General features: G+C 40.8%; 2 protein-coding genes across 11 annotated transcripts in view; one reads left to right on the plus strand and one right to left on the minus strand.

The window, feature by feature from the left end:
- The window catches only part of PPIL3 (peptidylprolyl isomerase like 3), a 23186-nt gene extending 10063 nt beyond the window's left edge, over positions 1–13123 (minus strand). For 4 of the 10 annotated variants that reach the window (XR_005565872.1, XR_005565870.1, XR_005565868.1 and 1 more), the window contains exons 1-10: positions 12540–13122; positions 12148–12210; positions 11752–11799; positions 10527–10601; positions 9654–9747; positions 8957–9024; positions 8399–8517; positions 6626–6851; positions 6163–6243; positions 1904–2060 (exon numbers count right to left, since the gene is read on the minus strand). Coding sequence is in view for 2 of the 10 variants with exons in the window: in XM_027725700.2 (XP_027581501.1) it covers positions 6725–6851; positions 8399–8517; positions 8957–9024; positions 9654–9747; positions 10527–10601; positions 11752–11754 (486 nt within the window). In the remaining 8 variants the exon portion in view is untranslated. Of the gene's footprint in view, positions 1–1444; positions 2061–2605; positions 3099–6118; positions 6244–6454; positions 6852–8398; positions 8518–8956; positions 9025–9653; positions 9748–10526; positions 10602–11751; positions 11800–12123; positions 12211–12539 lie in introns of those variants that run through there. The other 6 variants (XR_005565873.1, XR_005565869.1, XR_005565876.1 and 3 more) reach the window with 6 other exon arrangements.
- NIF3L1 (NGG1 interacting factor 3 like 1) lies at positions 12765–17633 on the plus strand. The gene is made up of 6 exons (XM_027725697.2): positions 12765–13370; positions 14111–14273; positions 14713–14839; positions 15211–15349; positions 16698–16781; positions 17259–17633. Exons 1-6 carry the CDS (start codon positions 12935–12937, stop codon positions 17441–17443), a joined length of 1134 nt encoding a protein of 377 aa, XP_027581498.1. The 5' UTR covers positions 12765–12934; the 3' UTR covers positions 17444–17633.
- Positions 17634–17953: the final 320 nt, after the last annotated feature.

Here is a 17953-nt window from a genome sequence, read left to right on the forward strand (position 1 = left end):
GCTGGAGCAGGGTCCCAGCAGGAGGTAGAGCCCAGGGAGGAGGAAGGGGTGGGGGAAAGTTGCTTTTAAGATTTTACCTCTCATTATCATGCTCTGATTTTGACTGGTAATAAATTCAGTTGATAACCCAAAGTCGAGTCTGTTTCACCAATGATGGTAACTGGTGAGTGATCTCCCTGTCCTCCTTCAATTCAAGAACCTTTTGTTACATTTTCTCTCCCCAGTCTGGTTGCAGAGGGGACTGATGGAAAGGCTTTGGTGGCCACCTGCACCCAGACCCGGTCAACCCACCACTACTTGCACTTAGTAGGCTCCTCTCTGACAGGTCAGGTGACTCTGCATTATGTTCTGCACTCCTGGATCTTTCCAAACCAATCATGCAGCCCACCCGAGTGAATTCAGGTCGGAATACACAATTCATTCAGCAGGGAAATACTCAGGCATTCAGATACACATCAGGCCACAAACAGATGACAGGAACAATTTCAAATTCAGTCCCCAGAAATTCACAGGGCACATAGTTAATGTTACAGGAGAAAAACATGGCAAGGAACAGATTTTCAGATGAAACTCAGAGTAGCAAGGCAACAAAAAATTACAATTGTTTTAAAAGACTGGTTCACTGAATTTTACTTCATTATTTCAGGGCCCCTATTTTTTTCTTAAACCAAACAGATTTAATAATTATCTTTTACACAAACATAGATATATGTATATAAAATAGCCTTGTGGCCAAATTAAAATACCCATCTTAAGCAATCAAGATTAAATCACTTGTACGAGTATTTGCAAGAAGTTATTTTTTTTAATCATAAATACCATATACATTTACTTTGTGCTGTCTTGGCTGAAGATCTTAACTTATAATTCCAATCTTCAGCTTTAACAGTTAAATATAAAACAAAGATCAGAAAAACCACTCTCCTAGTGGATGGACATCATTCATATCCAATTCTACACATTTCTCACTGATAATTAGAAAAGTAAATCTGACATTACAACCTATTTCAGTGATACTTAGTCAAAATCAAGTTTAGAAACTTGTCCTTGGATTTTCAAGTAGGGCTTAAATAAATGCTTGTCATAATAAAAGATTTGAAGTCACGAAAGTGATGCCTGTATTTCAAGTACTCCAATTGATGGTTATTCTTCATTAATCTGCTCAAATATATTCAGTGAACAAATAGCAAGATCATGTTCAGTGATATCACAAGCTTATGTACAAACTATACATTTTCACTGAAGGAAATACAATCCTAGCAAAAAAGAATAAGCTACTAATATGATCTAAAGGAATAAACTATTACCAACAGAATTTCCCAACCTCCCACACTCAATTACTACTGCCCAGATGAGAACCTATCTTCTTAAAAGTAAAAAAAAAAAAAAACAAACCCAAAAAAACCCCCAAAACACAACAACAAAAAAAAACAAAAACAAACAAACAAAAAAACCCAAAACAAAACAAAACAAAAAACCAAACAAACCAAAAAACAACAAGCTAAATTAAAATTGGTCATATCACCTGCGGAGGATGAGGATGACAACTAGTATAATATGTCTTGTGTTTCCTTTTGCTACCAACTGTCACATTAAGACCAGATCTCTGGCTACTCTGATGTCCAGCTTCACATCCTTGCTTGAACTCGTGACTGCATCCTTCAAAATTGCGTTTTGGATGACAGCCTCTCTCATCTACAGATTTGGTTTCTGAATCACTACTACAAAAAAATGATCCAGTAAACGTAATTAAAATCATTCCAGTGCCCCTATGAAGACAGTTTTTTGTTTTAAGCTGAAATACCTCCAACTCAGAAATTAATCCATGATCAGATCACCTGATGATAATAATAAAATCTTGAAACACATGTTTGCCGATATCAGAAGTTCAAAAGCTATTTACCTGTCCGGAGTTTCAGAAAGAGCAAGTTTGCAGCACTTTTTCTCCTGTCCACTTCTGAACAGTGGGCCTTTTCCTTCTCAGCATTATAGCAGCTTCTCCAAAGTGGTCTTTTTCTTTTATCCTGGTCAGGCCAATTAGTTCACCTGCAATCCCCCAGCTGCAACAAAGATATTTTACTCTCTGAATTACATCCCATAGACAAACGATTCACTTTCAAAGCCATTGATCATCAAATTTACAGTACAATGAAGATTGCATTTTTCCTCAATCCCCAATTTCCGTGGTTTTTTCCTCTGCTCTTCCCTCTACATTATTTTTTTATTCAAGAGCTTTTTCAAATTAACTGTTTTTGATAGGGGAACATAAACCAGTAACCTACTCCTTAAAAAAAAGACTTTTTAAAAGACGCATCGTGGCTCAGACACTCAACGCTTCTGCAAAGCTGCTCAGGCTCCCAATGCTGCACACCCTAGGAGAAAGAAAGGCTTCTGTGGACTTAACACGGGCACACAGTTACTGCCCGCTGGGTTTTTGAAGACTTAAAGGAACTGCTTCTATAGATTCTCGAAGAACTCCTGATGCTAAGTCAGAATGACAATAAACCCCCGGTTATCTCCCAGCTACTTAGCTCCCGGAGGAAAAGCGAACTCATTCGCTATCCGTCTTTTATTTCCCTTTCCAAGAGTCAACTGATTCCCGCACCCAGGCCACGCCTCAGGCCGCCCCCGCCGGGCTCCGCCGCGGCGCCGCAGGGCTGGAGGGCGGAGTGGGGCCGCTCCCGCTCCCGGCCAGGGGGACTGCGCGGGGTCGGGTCCCCGAACCCCCGCTCCTGAGGCTCCGCGCTCGGGCCGAGCCGGGGCACGGGGAAGGGCTCCAGCCTCCCCCGCCAGAGCGGCCGAGGCCATTTTCTCCGCGCCCAGAGAAAGCGCAGAGAGAACATGGCGGCCGGCGGGTGAGGGGGAGACTCGGAGTTGCGAAATGGTCATTTTTCACCCGTGGTGATAAAGCTGTTAATCGTCCCTTAACGTTTTTTACAGATTGTTAGTGGTTGTCAAAGCATACGCATGTACCCAGTCAGCTTTAAATCAGCAGGGGTTTAACGGATTACATATGACTAACAAAGATGTCTTTGCAAATCACTGGCATAAGAAAAAAAACTTTCCCGAAGAGTTGAATCCCCCTTTTTTTTTTTTTTTTTTTTTTCTTCTTATGCCATGTGGTATCTTTTACTAGCTCTGAATCATGTTTTCCAGTCTGGAGGGGAACATCAGACTAGCCCTGGCCTTCCCTGCTGCTGTCACTGCACACAGGGCAGCGCAGTCCCAGCGCTCTCAGCCCCTCAGCCATCGATCGGGCACCTCAGCGGAGCGAACCAAGCACTGTGCCTGAAATTTGGCGTTGAAAAACCCGTAATAAGCAGCCAAACACCTCAAGTGTAATCTAATTTATGGGGAAACAGAGCACCTACGGATAAAACGGTCCTGAAACACTACAACAGCCTATACACATCAATTCCCTAAAACCCAATTTATTTTTTTTATTTATTCTGAGAAGGACTAAACCTTCTGAAATACTTCCACACCTGGTAAATTAAAAAAAAAATAAATACAAAGAGCAAGGAGGGTCATTTACTTCTCCAATTGCCCCTGTGATCAACTTACAATACATACATTACACATGTAAGTTTGTCACTGTTCGAAAATAATGCACCATTATTTTTTTCTTGATCACTGCTCTCCAGCTTAGACTGAGTCCTGCTCCCAGCATGACCCACTACTAACACCAACTTTACCTATTGCTTTTCTAATGGCACCAAAGGTCAGAGATAATCTAGAATATACATGATGAGACCCTCCATCACAGTTATATTTTTTTTAAATGAGTAGACATTTCAGCAGAACTCATCTTGTGGCTGTAGTGTTTGTGATAAGGACCAGACTGAAGGAAGCAAACAGAGTTTATAAAGCACAAGTAGCCTACAAGTAAGAATAGTACTGTCTGCAACATTTCTGCTATCTAAAGGATTATACCTGTCACAAAATTCAAACAGCTGGGGACACATCAGCGGACTGTGTGCAAGAACTGAACTGCACGTATGCTGTACCCAGCAACCCACAGAACCACACACTGCCACCACTGGGCTATTTCCTACTCTGTCTTGCCTTTTCTTCAACAGCTGGTTGAGACCAACCCCACCCTTATTTTTCATGTTGAATTCCAAGTTCTCAGGGAGAACCTGGGAAACCTGGGAGAGGTTCAGAGCCACAAACAGGAAAACAGACATAATACAATTCTGAAAAGTTTGGATGTAATTCTGTCCCCAAAGGATCACTCTTCTTTCAATACACAGCATTAGATAAAAAAAAAAAATCTAAAAACTCTAAGAAAATTTTTTTTTCCAGTTTGGTGCTAGATGTCAGCATTTTATATTATTGGTTCCTTTGCAACGTAGGAAATTTCTCAGCATGTCCTTCCTTCTGCATGGCAGTAAGTGTCAGTCAAACATGCACTTGCATGGTTCTGTCTACTTGGTTGCCACAGGTTATAGGGAAGAGATAGAGCATGGAGCTAAACCTGACTGACTGAAGTATTACAGTATATATGCAGTACATATATATATACATATACATATATATATATATACACATATATATATATATATATACACACACACACACAGAGTATATACAGTCTGGAGCAAGGGCTGGGAGCTTAAGCAACACTCCATAAAGAATACAGAAACTTTGTCCCAGAGAGAGGGCACTAATTAACTCTGCTCATTAACGCCTCAGTAACCTGCACCTTTGCCTTTCTCTTGCAAGTAAGTTTTCCTCATTATTTTAAGAGGCAAAGTCTCAAAATGAGAAATTGTGGTCTGAAGCAGACTGCAAGTGAGCTGGCCTGGGCCTCTCAAGGATTACAAAGCATATATATGAGACTGAGCTTTGCTAAGTGATGTTAACTGAGCCTAAAGAGAACTGGGGGAAGAAGTCCAAAATGGTAGGAGTAGGATGCAGGAACTGCGAGTACTCTTTCCTATCCAGGTCTCTTATTCACAGTTAGAACTAGAAATAAACCCTCTCACCTCTACAGAATCTGAAAGTGCACCTCTGTGCAAAGTTGATTTTTTCCAGCTTTATGAAATTAAATTGATGCTAAAATTTAATTTTATAACTACAACAAAGAAGAGCAGAACATTTTGCTTTTCCCAGTATGCCCAAGGTGAACTCTTTTTTGATGTATACAGATTGCTCTTTTCCTGCTTAAGTCAAGTTATTTTGTTTTGAGCATAGGATCAGCAATATACATAAATACACACTCATACACATGCATGTACTATAGTTTTCCTCTTGACCAGTCAATATTTAGAAATGTCTGTACCTTCTTGCAGATTTTCTTATTTGAGTCCAATAACAATTGCTCTCAGCTAAGACCAAACAACGCTATCTCTTCCTTGTTCAACCTCATCTGACCACAGCCTTTTTGACACTGCTCTTCGTTGTTTACCCCCTTGTATTGGGTCTGCCTGAGCTGGAGTTCATTTCCCCATAGCAGCCCTCACAGTGCTGTGCTTTGCATTAGGAGCTAGAAGGGTGTTGCTAACACACTGGTGTTTTGGCTACTGGTGAGCACAGCATCAGCACTGTAACATTCCTTCACCAGTTGAGGGCAAGATTCTGGGAGAGAACATAAGTAGGCCAGCTGACCCAAACTGACCAAAGGGATATTCCATACCATATGACATCAGTTCAGATATAAAAGCTAAGGCAAGGATGTAGTGGGTTTGTTTCCTTTTCCTGGGAGGGAAAAGGGAGGGGGGGTATTAATTGTCTCCAGTGGCTGCCTGCCCTGCTTCTTGGAAGCAGCTGGACATCGCTGCTCATGGGAAGGAGAGAATAAACCTTGTTATTTTTTCCTTCACTTTTGTGCACGCAAGCTTCTGCTTTGCTTTTGCCTTAATAAACTGCCTTATCCCAACCCATGAGTTGTTTTCCATTTTACTCTCTGCTCTGTCCGGCTGGGAAGGGGAGTGACAGAGCAGCTGGGTGGGCACCTGGCATCCAGCCACAGTCAACCCACCACACCCTGACTGCTTGTGCAGTACAAAAAGTAATGAAAAAGTTACACTAAATCCATCTTGCCTTGTTTCAATTAATGGCTATGTAAAGAAAATACTTACTCTTTCATACATATTAACAGAAATACCTTTCATACCTATAGCACTGTGCCAGAAGCAGAAGAAATTGTCTTCCATCTACCTTTTTGGGAGGTTGAAGAGGTTGCCATTTCAACACAGCAGTACAAGAGCAAGCACTCCTCTAAGCATGTTCTTTAATCCTCTGGGAGAGAAAGGTTTCATCAATTTATGACATTGCTCTCACCTAGAAAATTGCATATCTTACTTTTCTCTTTTGAGAAAACCGAGTAATGAAGGTTAGAATTTATGTGAGAAAGTTTCAGAAAACTGGTAGCATGAAATTATAGCAAAGAACATTGTTTTAATATAGAATCACTAAGAAAGATAAGGCAAAACTCAAAGATTTGCAAAAATACTTGAAAAGGTTTTTTTTTTATTTTACAAGTATAAAAAGCAACGTTTAAAAATCAAAATCCTGGCTGATACTCTGGAAAACCCTGCTTCTGAAGCACAAGATTTCTCTGTGACAACTCCAAAACAATGTCACAGCTCCTGAAAATTATGCATTCAGTGAGCAAACTTACTTGATCCAGCGCAAGTAACCCTTTTTAATGGCTCCTTAAACCCCATGATCTGGGAGCTGATCTGACCAGTCTCTAAAGAATGTGTTGAGGCCTCTGTGGCTACAGAGCAAAAGGGTTGGCATGGATTGTAATATCTTTAATACGAACATCATTAAGAGGTCGGTAGGTTTTCTCATTAACAGGCAGCTTCTCCAGCTCATCCAGGGTCTCCAAGCCATCAATAACTCTGCAAGAAAAACAGAAGTGCTAGAAATCTCCTCCTAATAATAATTTAAATTTCACAATTGAGATATCTCAAAACACTTTACAGTTAAGTATCATAGGGCAAGGACTTTGCAAGCAAATGATACAAGACAGCCAAAACATTGTATGTGGCAAATAATGTACTTTGAAAGGAAATATGAAGCATACCTGATAGATTCTGAAAAAAAGTACTAATAATTCCTGCTGACCTGACAGTATCATATTTTATACCAACTACAGCTGTATGAAGTTCCTAGCTGCACTTCCTGACAGGCAGGACTGACCAACACAGTACAGGCTTAGGTAGCAGCAAGATACTGGCCCTAGCAAACTTCAGTCAGAATTATTGAAATCTTACGTCTGGAAAATCAATATTCAAATCTGAGAGTATAATTTCTAACCTTGACTCAAAGACAAGATTGGACAGAATCATTAACAACTGTTGTAAATCTAATGGCATGGATTTCCTGCTCAGGCTGAAGAACTGGCAAGAGAGATTTTTCTGCTAAAACCTCATACGTTTTTTGTTTAAGCAACTAGTTCTGGTAAATCTTGGCAGTTTATTCCACAGAAACAGAAGAAAACACATTGTGCTGTTCCACTCAGTCACTTTCATGAGCTCTTTGAATCCACGTTGCAGTGGATTGTGGGCCTGCAGGGACTGACTGTATATGCTGATGGTTCTGCAGCTGAGGCACGAGTACAGTCTCTACTTTTTTTCTAAAAAAAACATCTAAAAAACCCTACTGTCAATCACACTTCTAAACAAACTCAGAAATGAAAGGAGCACCTATAGTTAGATGCCTACAAACAATACAAATGGTAGAAAATAAGTATTTTCACACTCCACAGTTTCTTTTGAATATTTAACTGCACTTAATAAGGCTGCATTTTCTCAGCAGATTCACTTGCACGCTAGAGACTTTAACAACAAACAAAAGACATTACCACCATTCTGAAAGAGAAAAAGACTCAAATATTTTAGATATTTGCTTAGAATATGACAATTTATCAGTAATGTTTATTAACATAAGTATATTTTAAAATAATGATGCAACAACCTCAGTTGATTTTATTAACTGTCAGTTCCATGAGTTTTATCTGACCAACAGAAGCATGACCAAGTCACTACCACACTCATACCCAGATCCAGTCCCAAATCAGATTCTTGGTTCTCAGTAAACCCTACAACTGTATATCCAGATGTTCTGGAGTTGGTTTAAAATCAGGTTGCGTCCATTTGGGAATGGATGAAAAGCCAAGCTGGAATAACTAGTGGGAGAGGAAAAGAAAGAAAGAAAATCTACATTCTTGAGGTAATTTTTAATATGCCTATTTCCACTGAATTCCCTAATACTAAGAAAAAGGTAACAGCATTTTGGAGCAACTAATTCTGGTGACAGTGCAAGAGCATACATTTACATACACACATCCTTATAACCAGAAGCTTCTGAATTTGCATTGCATGTGCCCTGAAATGCTCAGATCCTTCCCACACACTGATAAAGAGGCGAGCAGTTGGATCCTTACTTTCCAAACACAGTGTACTTCATGTCCAGGTGCGGCTGTTTGCCGTAAGTGATGAAGAACTGCGATCCATTGGTGTTCGGGCCATTGTTTGCCATTGACACTACCCCACGGACACTGTGCTGAACAAGGGGAGAAACCTCAACGTGAATACACAGCTCTGAGAGCAGGACTAACCTCTACAAAGTGCTCTGTGACCTAGAACTCTGCCTCAATACCATTATTAAGAACAAATCCTGGTTGCTAATATATTCTATCCCAATTCATAATTAGCTCTTTAAAACTGCTCTTAGAATGAAAAATTACTTTCCCTTTAGTGCATGAAAAACACTGTTACAAATTCTTTGTAATTTTGTTTTCAGTGATGAAAACCCTCAAACCTAACTTGCCAAGAACAGAAATGCCTGTTCCTGTTTTAATAATACTAAGCTTTCCATCCTTTATTTGTTTTACAATTACAAAAGAGGTGTTTCATACATTACAACACGATGCTGATTGTTCTCCAACTTGTAAAGAAAATTCATATGAAAACGTAACTGCATATTGAGAGCACAGAAATACCTTTAGGTATTCGCTGAATTCATCTTCAAACTTCTTGCCCCAGATGCTGTTACCTCCTTTCCCAGTGCCTGACAAAGAAGCAGCACAGTAGAGATTACCAGATTTTCAGACTGAAAAATCCAGAAATTATGCTCTGTTATGACATTTTAATACAAAGACCCTAGATAGGCTGTAATTAGTTTGAGGCAGGGATCAAGTTCTTGTTTCTTGACACTGCACGGAGATTTAACATTATATAAAGAACACCTATCCACTCACATATCCTCAAATTAAATTCAGTGTGAGTACAAACAGGCGTAGAGCTGAACCAGATTTTCTCCCCAGCAGCTACCACTGTCTGGGACATTTTCCCCAAATGCTTTAGAGGCAGTGTAGCCTTTCAAGCAGAAACCAGATAAAGCACAGTAGCAACTGCTCCCCGTTCAACAGCTGGTAAGTCAATAGATCCATCATATTTAGTGGAAACAGCTGGAAAAACTCGAGTTTGTAGAATGCATCATTATTTAAAACCAGGGTAATGACTGCACTTCTGTAAGCCCACCAAATAAAACTAATCTCAGCATTAAAACCTCCATCACCAAGGCAAATTTTTATTTATTTACATTTGGGGTTTAATATTAATACTTAGAATTTTATATCTTGACATTTTATTTTTATGTACATTTTTCTATAGAGAGACCCAGACAGAAGAATTTACCTAATGGATCCCCTGTCTGAACCATGAAGCCCTTTATATTTCGGTGAAATACGCATCCATTGTAGTAGTTACTAGCACAAAGAGCCAGGAAATTCTATGGAAATCAAACAAACCATATTAACAAACAACTGAAAAATAGTATCGTCTTACTAAAATGACAGAATTGGCAAGACCAATGCTTTTACCCCTGCTTTGCATTGTGACCATGTGAATTCCACAGAGCATTGCCACAGAACAGTTACAAACAAATCATAGTTAATAAACTCCTTTGACACTGTCACACATACATAGCATTTTAAAGGTTACAGTGTAAGGTTGTCTGACTTGAGGAACAAACAAAAAGCCTGAGATATGCTCTAAAGTATCACTGCCATTCAACATTTTTATTTTGTACATGTAATTCTGTAATCAATAACTTTATGCCTCAGCTTTTTCATTAAAAAATAAATTAATTCAATTTAAGTTTACTGCAGAAAGGAGAACCTGGGGCCTCTGACAAACTGGGAGTCTCACTCTTTTAAACTAAAATCAAGCCTATGAGAGTGTGAGCAAACCCATGGAAATTTGGGAATCCCATGCTATGTGCCACATTTCCCCTTGGGGGCAGAGGACACTTTGGAAGATGCTGGAACTTCAAGGGAAGAGTTCCTTAGCTAACCCTTACTAAGTAAGAAACAGGCATCAAAACTCTAGGGAGCATGACACAGTGCACAAGTTCCATGAGTGGAACAGACACTGTACCAGCTTAAAATGTTAGTATTCCATTATGTGAAAAGATGAATTGCAAAAGCCACTCTACCCCGTCTACAATCTTCACTATTTCTACTGCTTTGTTTCAACATTAGGCAATCCTGCTCCTGTTATTTGACTTACTTCACAAGTCTTTGGAGTACGCTCACAGAATAGTTCAATTTTAATATCTCCTACATCAGTATGCAGCGTGACAGCCTGAGCAAAAAGCAGAAAATAATTAAATCAGTAATGAACTACTAACAGACTCAGTTTTATTTCTCAGTCCCACAAAGAACATAAGCAAGTTCCCACTGCATATAACCACTGTTTCAATATTTGGCCATAAGCAAGGCTACTGCCACAAACCTTCCACATTTCCAGTAAAATCACCAGAAAGCACTCAGTTTCATTCAGGTTCAGGACAAATCAAGTTTGCCATGGTAACGCAGAAGCTGTTTTATGGTGTTACACTGCAGAAATACATTATTCATTTGCGACTGTAAAGGTGAAGAACCAAGGTTATATCTATCTGGGTGAGAGCGTGGTGCACATTCCTCACTCGTTTTTAACCAGAGGAGCAACTGATGTGTGTTACTTGCCTGCAGCCTTCTGGGTGATAAAGCTAGTTCAAAATGGCAGCGTATATAATCTACCTTCTCAAACAAGCAAATGTACAAAATAACATACTTTTCCTTAGAATTTATAAATTAGCTTTATAAAATTTAAAACTGCAGTTACCCAGTCACCTAAGCACATATATCTCTGTAGGCCAATATATCATAGTGCTCCTATGAAAAGTGCTAAACTATGCTAATACAATTACACTGGGGATAAGTGCAAGGAAAAATAACCAAAATCAGCATCATGTTGATACTGGCATACTACTCCAAAAGGATACAGGTAAAGGAGAGGAGACAGCTGCCACAGTGTCCGTGAAGGTGCTATAAAAGGTGTATGTACAGTTTAAGATATGTACACTCTTATCTCTATTTCCTGATTTGCTAAACTTTTAAAAGTCTGCAAGTATATAAGTTTACATACACCGAAGCAGGGCTTGCAACTCGAATAATGCTTCTGTGGTAAAAGAAACCAAACTAGATTATCAAATATATACCAAAGTAGGATTAAATTTTAGGATCTTTGAAGTAAAAGTTTAATTATATTTTAGACTGATGTAAATGGACCTGTTTTCCTTTTCACAATATATTCTTATGTCTGAAATGAAAACCTAAACTTTTCATTACAAATTCTTCACAGCATCAGAGTAATATGTATAATCCTTTGAGATGCAGAGCAGCTATTCACTTTCCAAGAGCTGACCATTTCAGAAAGAATGAAAATATATAAAAAGTGCATTTGTTCTCACCATGTCTGCTTATCAAAAAGCTGAGGCAGCTTTCTATACAGCAATTTCCTGCAAAGAAAACATAGGAAATCAGTTGGTTTTTTTCCCACCAACCCCCATTTCTTTTTGATTTGTAAATATTTGTGTGGTTATATGCTTTTACATCACACGGTTCTACAGTGCCATTCAAGTGACTGTGGATAAGTTTTACTTGCATTAAGCAACTACACACCATATAAAGAAGCAGAAATTAGTACAAAAAGATAGCTTAGAGAAAAAGGGTGAAGGTGCAAAACACCCTTTCCTAGGATGAAAGTTTATACTAAGCAATCAGTTTTTCCAGATATTATGAATATTATGACAGTTGGCAGAATAGTAAATGGCAGAAATTACCAGATAAAAGCCCCATGCCAGTACCTAGTGGAAATGTGATTTGGAGCCAGCTCCTGACAGCTGTAAGCACCTGCAACGGCCAGGTACCTGCATCCAAGCACAGGACCAGACTTTTTTAAGCTTAGCAATATTTTAAAATAAAGCGTTTAGAATGGCGGTAATAGAATCGCATCTGTGTAGTAAACAAGAGATTTACGCGCTGATTTCTCCTCTACACCCGCCCTCCCCGCCGAACCCCCGCGGAGCCCGGGGAAGCCGCCACCAGCCGGCTCCGGCGTCCCCACCGCAACCCACCGGCCCTCGGCTCCCCCTCACCCACGACAGCCCGGAGCTGTGGCTCCTTCCCTGCCCACCCGAGGTGCCGCCACCCAGCTCCTCCACCGGCCCTCCCCGCCCACGGGCGAGCATGCTTGAACCTGCCGGGGCTGGATCCAGACGGATCGTCTGGAAGCAGCGGCTCGTCTCCCGCCTCGGGCCGGCTCTCACCCGGAGGGGCCGCCCCAGCGCCCGGAGCGCGGCGGAAGCGGCGGGGCCAGCGCAGGTCCCGCCCCGCAGCGCCGGCCCTTCCCTGCGTGAGGTGGTTGTGGTGTCACCCGCTGCCCTCCGCCGAGGCAGGGACGGCTCCGCGGCCGGGCTCTGCGGGTCGGTGTCCGCGGGGAGGGGGATGACCCTCCAGCTCCGCGCGTTGGGTGCAGGGCCGCGCTGACCCGGCCGCGGGGCGGCATCCGCAGCCCGAGCGCTCCGCTGCTGTTCCGGCCAGTGGGTTACCCAGGCTCGTTCCGGCCTGTTTTCCTCCTGTTCAGGTCGTCGCATGCTGCTGCCTGGCACGGCGCTGCTTCGCCGGCCTCTCCACCGCATCCGTGCTTTGGGCCGCCTGCCCGCCCGCGCCCTCATGGACCTCAGGGAGCTCGTTTCTGCCCTGAATGACTTCGCACCCCTCTCTCTGGCGGAAAGCTGGGACAATGTGGGGTTGCTGGTGGAACCAAGTCCTCCCCACACTGTGAACACCCTTTTCCTTACTAACGATCTCACTGAGGAGGTGATGGAAGAGGCGGTGCAAAAGAAGGCAGACCTCATTCTTTCTTACCACCCTCCTATATTCACGCCGCTCAAGCGAGTAACGTGGAAGACCTGGAAGGAACGGCTGGTGGTCCGAGCCCTGGAGCACAGAATCGGGATTTACTCTCCACATACAGCGTACGATGCCATACCTCACGGAGTTAATAACTGGCTGACAAAGGGACTCGGTGAGATTCTGTTAAAAACAAACAAAGAAAGGTTAAAATTATTCATTGGTATATGCTGTTTTATGTGGTGACCTTTCCTCATTTTCCTTTCTTCCAGCTTTTACAGGACTTTATTGTTCTTTCTTTTTTAACCCCACGATATTTTTCTAGCACTAAGAACCTTAAACATATTTTAGGAAATTTATCTTGGTGATGTATACCAGATACAAACACTAGAGGACATTTTCAGATGCATGACTGTGTTGGATGACTGCTATTGGATGTAGCCGGAACTGGTGGAGCGTATTTATTGTCCGTTGTGGTTGCAAAGCTTAGACCACCGACTTTCAATCACCACCTTTAATTTATAAAGTACAAGATCTCATTGTTTGCAAAGGACTTAAGCTACCTGAAGTTATTTTAGATTTTTATCCTATGTTATGACTCAAAGGTTACAACAGCTGGGTCTTTTCCAGTCTGTCATACAAACCAGAAACTATTTTTAGTTTTGTACAACGCTTAGGATAAAATTGATGGCACTAAGAATGACAAATAATACATATCTATCAACTTCTTTGGATTTAAAGTAGACTCCGCCTAATGGAAACAACAGGACAAAAAGTCCTCACTTCTGGTCAGGGAAAATGGATTGGAGTGCAAAATTTGCATCTTTTTGTTGTATCTCTTTAAGATATGTGCTAAATCAATATTAGGATACTTATCCAGCTTTATAAAACAGCAGTCTTGTACTGTTTTCTCAGGTGCCTGTACTTCAGTCCCACTGCATCCATCAACTGCACCAAGCTGTCCAACTGAGGGCACTCACCGGGTAGAATTCTGCACAGACACTGAGCATCTGGATGTAGTGCTGTCCAAAATCAAAGACATCCAAGAGATCTCTTGTCTCACTACTTTCCCAGCCAGGTATCTCCTCTGCTCTCTAGTGTTGTACTCTTTCTGTTTGAAACAATAAGTTGCTGTAATTGTACTTTACTATTATAACCACTTTGTTCCTCTGTGCATTGCTGCTGTATTTTTCAGCAGAGACCTAGAAACTTAAGGAATAACTGTCCCTTTCTGATCAATCTATATCATGCTAAATGGTAACTGCTACTCAAATCTGGCATCACATAGATTAGAGGTGGTAAAGAGGAGTATTAACAGGAAATTTGATGAGGTCAGATGAGTTAAATTCCCATATCTGTTTTTTCCATGAGAGTGAACTAGACTAGGCTATTCCAATACCTTCTTTTTTCCTTTCTCAGTGGTAAAACAGCCACTGAGGCAGAATAGCTTTGTTTTATAATTACAGTGCTGAAATTTGATCTAGTTCTTAGCAAGCACCAAGCATATCTTTCCTCAGGGTTGAAGGTGAGGAGCAAACACGAGTCACTTTGAACTGCTCTCAGAAAGCACTGTTGGAGGTGGTGGTGTTATTGTCCCAGAACAGCCTTCTTTATCACAAGACGGAGATTCTCTTGCTACAAAAGGTAACAAAATCATGAATTACTTCCTGTGAATGTATTACTTGTGTGAGCTGAGTGCCCTAAACACTATAATGCAGCAGTCAGTAGCATCACAGGTTGCCAGTGCTACCCCATCAGTGCAGCAAAATACTGGCTTATGGGGATTTGAAGCCACACATGGTTTCCAAAGCAATGAAAATATTTGTGGCCTATGCTAATTCTTAAATCAGTTCCAATAGCTGTTGTGATTGGAATGTTACATTTGAGGTCATCACACATTTTTGTAAAGTTCAGAGACATTCCTGAATGCCCAATATACTCACCTTTGTACAGGATGGAAAGCAATGCAAGCTTCTGGAGTCAGCTTTCTCACAGGAATTTTAATTTCTTTTCAGCCTCTTCTTCCCCACACTGGAATGGGACGTCTGTGCACACTGAGTGAGCCAGTTTCCTTGTCAGACATAATCGAGCGCATCAAAAGCCACCTAAAATTGCCTCACATCCGCATAGCCGTGGGAATGGGCAGGACACTAGGTAAACAGGCCTGCAAGTAAGGCTGTCCCTTGGAACTGGTATTCCAGGAAGATAGCATGAGTGTGTGTGTGAGAGTGGGAAATACTGCTCTGTCTTAAACAGGTTTACTTCCAAGTACTATGAAGCAATGCTAGGAAACAGCATCTTAGAATTTACACAGTACAATCACAAGAAAGAATCTCATCTGTACTTTTAGTGGGAAGTTCTGTTTTACGCTGGTTGACACAGTGAAGAAGGGACAGCCCAAATCAAATACAAGACATTCTGTTTCATAATTTATATAATTACTAAGATCGTATTTGCTGCCCGGGATATCAGACACAGAGGTGTGCTGTTTCATTGTACATTCCCTCTTGTGGCTGAGTGTTAAATTCAAACCATCTCAAAATAGTAAGACACTTTATGGTATCCTTATGAACATGTACCCATGTTTTGATGAAAGATAAGGAAAAAAGGTGAACCAGCTCAAACAGTGGAGTCATTAGAAAAATGTGGAGCAAGCATCCTCTTATCCCAGCTACCTATCCTAATCTCCAAGGAGCACAGCTGCTAGAATTTGTGAGAGCAAATTTGTTGAAAACTTTTTGTAACTTAGGAGACAGAAGTCTTATTAGAAGCCTCTTTGCTGTCAATTGCACTAAAAAATCCCCAGAAATATTTTGAAGCCTCTCATTATGGTGTGGGAATGAAGTGATATGACTTCACTTAAATTAACAGTAATTGCAAGGCAACATACTGTAAAACCTTAACAGAATTTGAAAACTCTGTGTTGTGTGTCCCCTCTCCTTACTCAATGTAACGTATATGAGGAACTAAATTTCCTGTCACTGTCACACATGTAATAGCCTTTAATCAGCGATCACAGCAAATGGGCAAATTTTTAATGACATGGAGCAGTTTTCAGCTTGCATTAAGACTGGCCTTCTGAGAGCTAAAAGTTAGCAACTAGTATATCTCAGAGGGAAAATGCTACCTTAATGGCATCATTAGTTGGGAATCTAACGATGGTGGAACATGAAGTCCTGGAAGGAGTAGCAGCCTGTTAAACAGTTCAGAAACCTAACTAAATAACACCTCACTAGGAGAAAACCAGCCATCAGCCAGCCTCTGTGCTGAGTGTTCTGAAAACTTTCCTACCCCTTGAAGAAAAAAAAATCTACCTATCACAGAGGATTGTGCTGTATTATAAGAGATGTTACAGGCCCATGACACTTCAAACTGACAGATGTGTCTCCAACTCCAACAAACTTACATTGACTCTAAAATCAAGGTACTTATAGTGAAACAATTAATCAGTACAGACATGAGGGCTGAACAAAGTTTAACTGTGGCACCTTGTGTCCTGCAGAATCGCCAGTGAAGAAAGCTGCTCTGTGTGCTGGTTCTGGGAGCAGTGTCCTGAAGGGAACAGAAGCTGACATCTACCTCACAGGTAAAAGATTATGTTGCTGTTTCATTATCTTTACAAAAACAGTCACTAGAAACAAACAAACAAACAAACAACAAGCCAGGAAAAAAATAAAAGAGTTGACTGATTGTTAAAAGATTTGGCCAGAAAGAGTTACCTATTATTTATAATTGAGAAACAATCGGTTAGTTATTGGAATGATAGAAGAATACCATTTAAGTAGAGATAACGTGGATCAGAGGCTGTGTGGCACAGTGGAAGTTATTTGAATTAAAACATTGTTATACATGCATTATTTCAACACAGAATCAGTGTTGATGACAATGTGCTGCAACTTTCAGTGTGTTTCTCCTTTGGCAAGACACAAGATACTCCCTCTATTTCCTACAGAATTCCCTTATAGAAAATGGAATATAATGTAGTCTGCAAAATCTGCAAAGACCTGGTTACCTCAACTGTGTTATTAGTGATCTACATAACATTTCTTTCTCAAAATGGCAGGAGAGATGTCCCACCATGACGTTCTGGATGCAGTTGCCAATGGGATAAGTGTTATTCTGTGTGAGCACAGTAACACTGAGCGAGGCTTCTTGTCAGAGCTGCGTGACGTGCTAGCGACCCACCTACAGAACAAAATCAGCATCATTGTGTCTGAGAAAGACAGAGATCCTCTCCAGGTGGCATAGGGGAAAAAACATAGGAGAGAGAGAGAATTCATTCAATCATGGTATCTTGCACAGACCTGTCCAGCTGCAAGCTTAATGGAGGTGTTTTCAATTGGTTCAGTACAGAATGATTGTATTGTACAGTCCCTCAAAGTTTGGAGTATATTTTGTCATGTCAGAAAAATAAATACTTGTTTTGCTTACTCACTTACTGGGCTGCACTTGAATAAATCTACTGTTACTTCTTGCTCTTATTAGATATATTTGATAACCATGATACTCTAGGACTGGTTTGAAGAATCAAGTTGATAGTGGGATAAGCAGATGCCCTGATTTTTCTAATACAAACAAAAGTCTGGCTGTACCTCTCTGTTGCTCCTGTAAGTGAGGGGCAGATGAGGTAACTATTACTCCATGGGATGTTTTGGTTCTCTTCAAAAGCTATATAGTGGTATTAAAAGGCAGGGAAACCATTCTTAATTTTGATACCTTATAAGAAACAATGTAAAGTATTTTTACTAACTAGTTTGA

The sequence above is a fragment of the Pipra filicauda genome, unplaced genomic scaffold, assembly GCF_003945595.2.
Source record: "Pipra filicauda isolate LSUMZ 115617 unplaced genomic scaffold, ASM394559v2 scaffold569_size315192_pilon, whole genome shotgun sequence".
Taxonomy (NCBI): Eukaryota; Metazoa; Chordata; class Aves; order Passeriformes; family Pipridae; genus Pipra; species Pipra filicauda.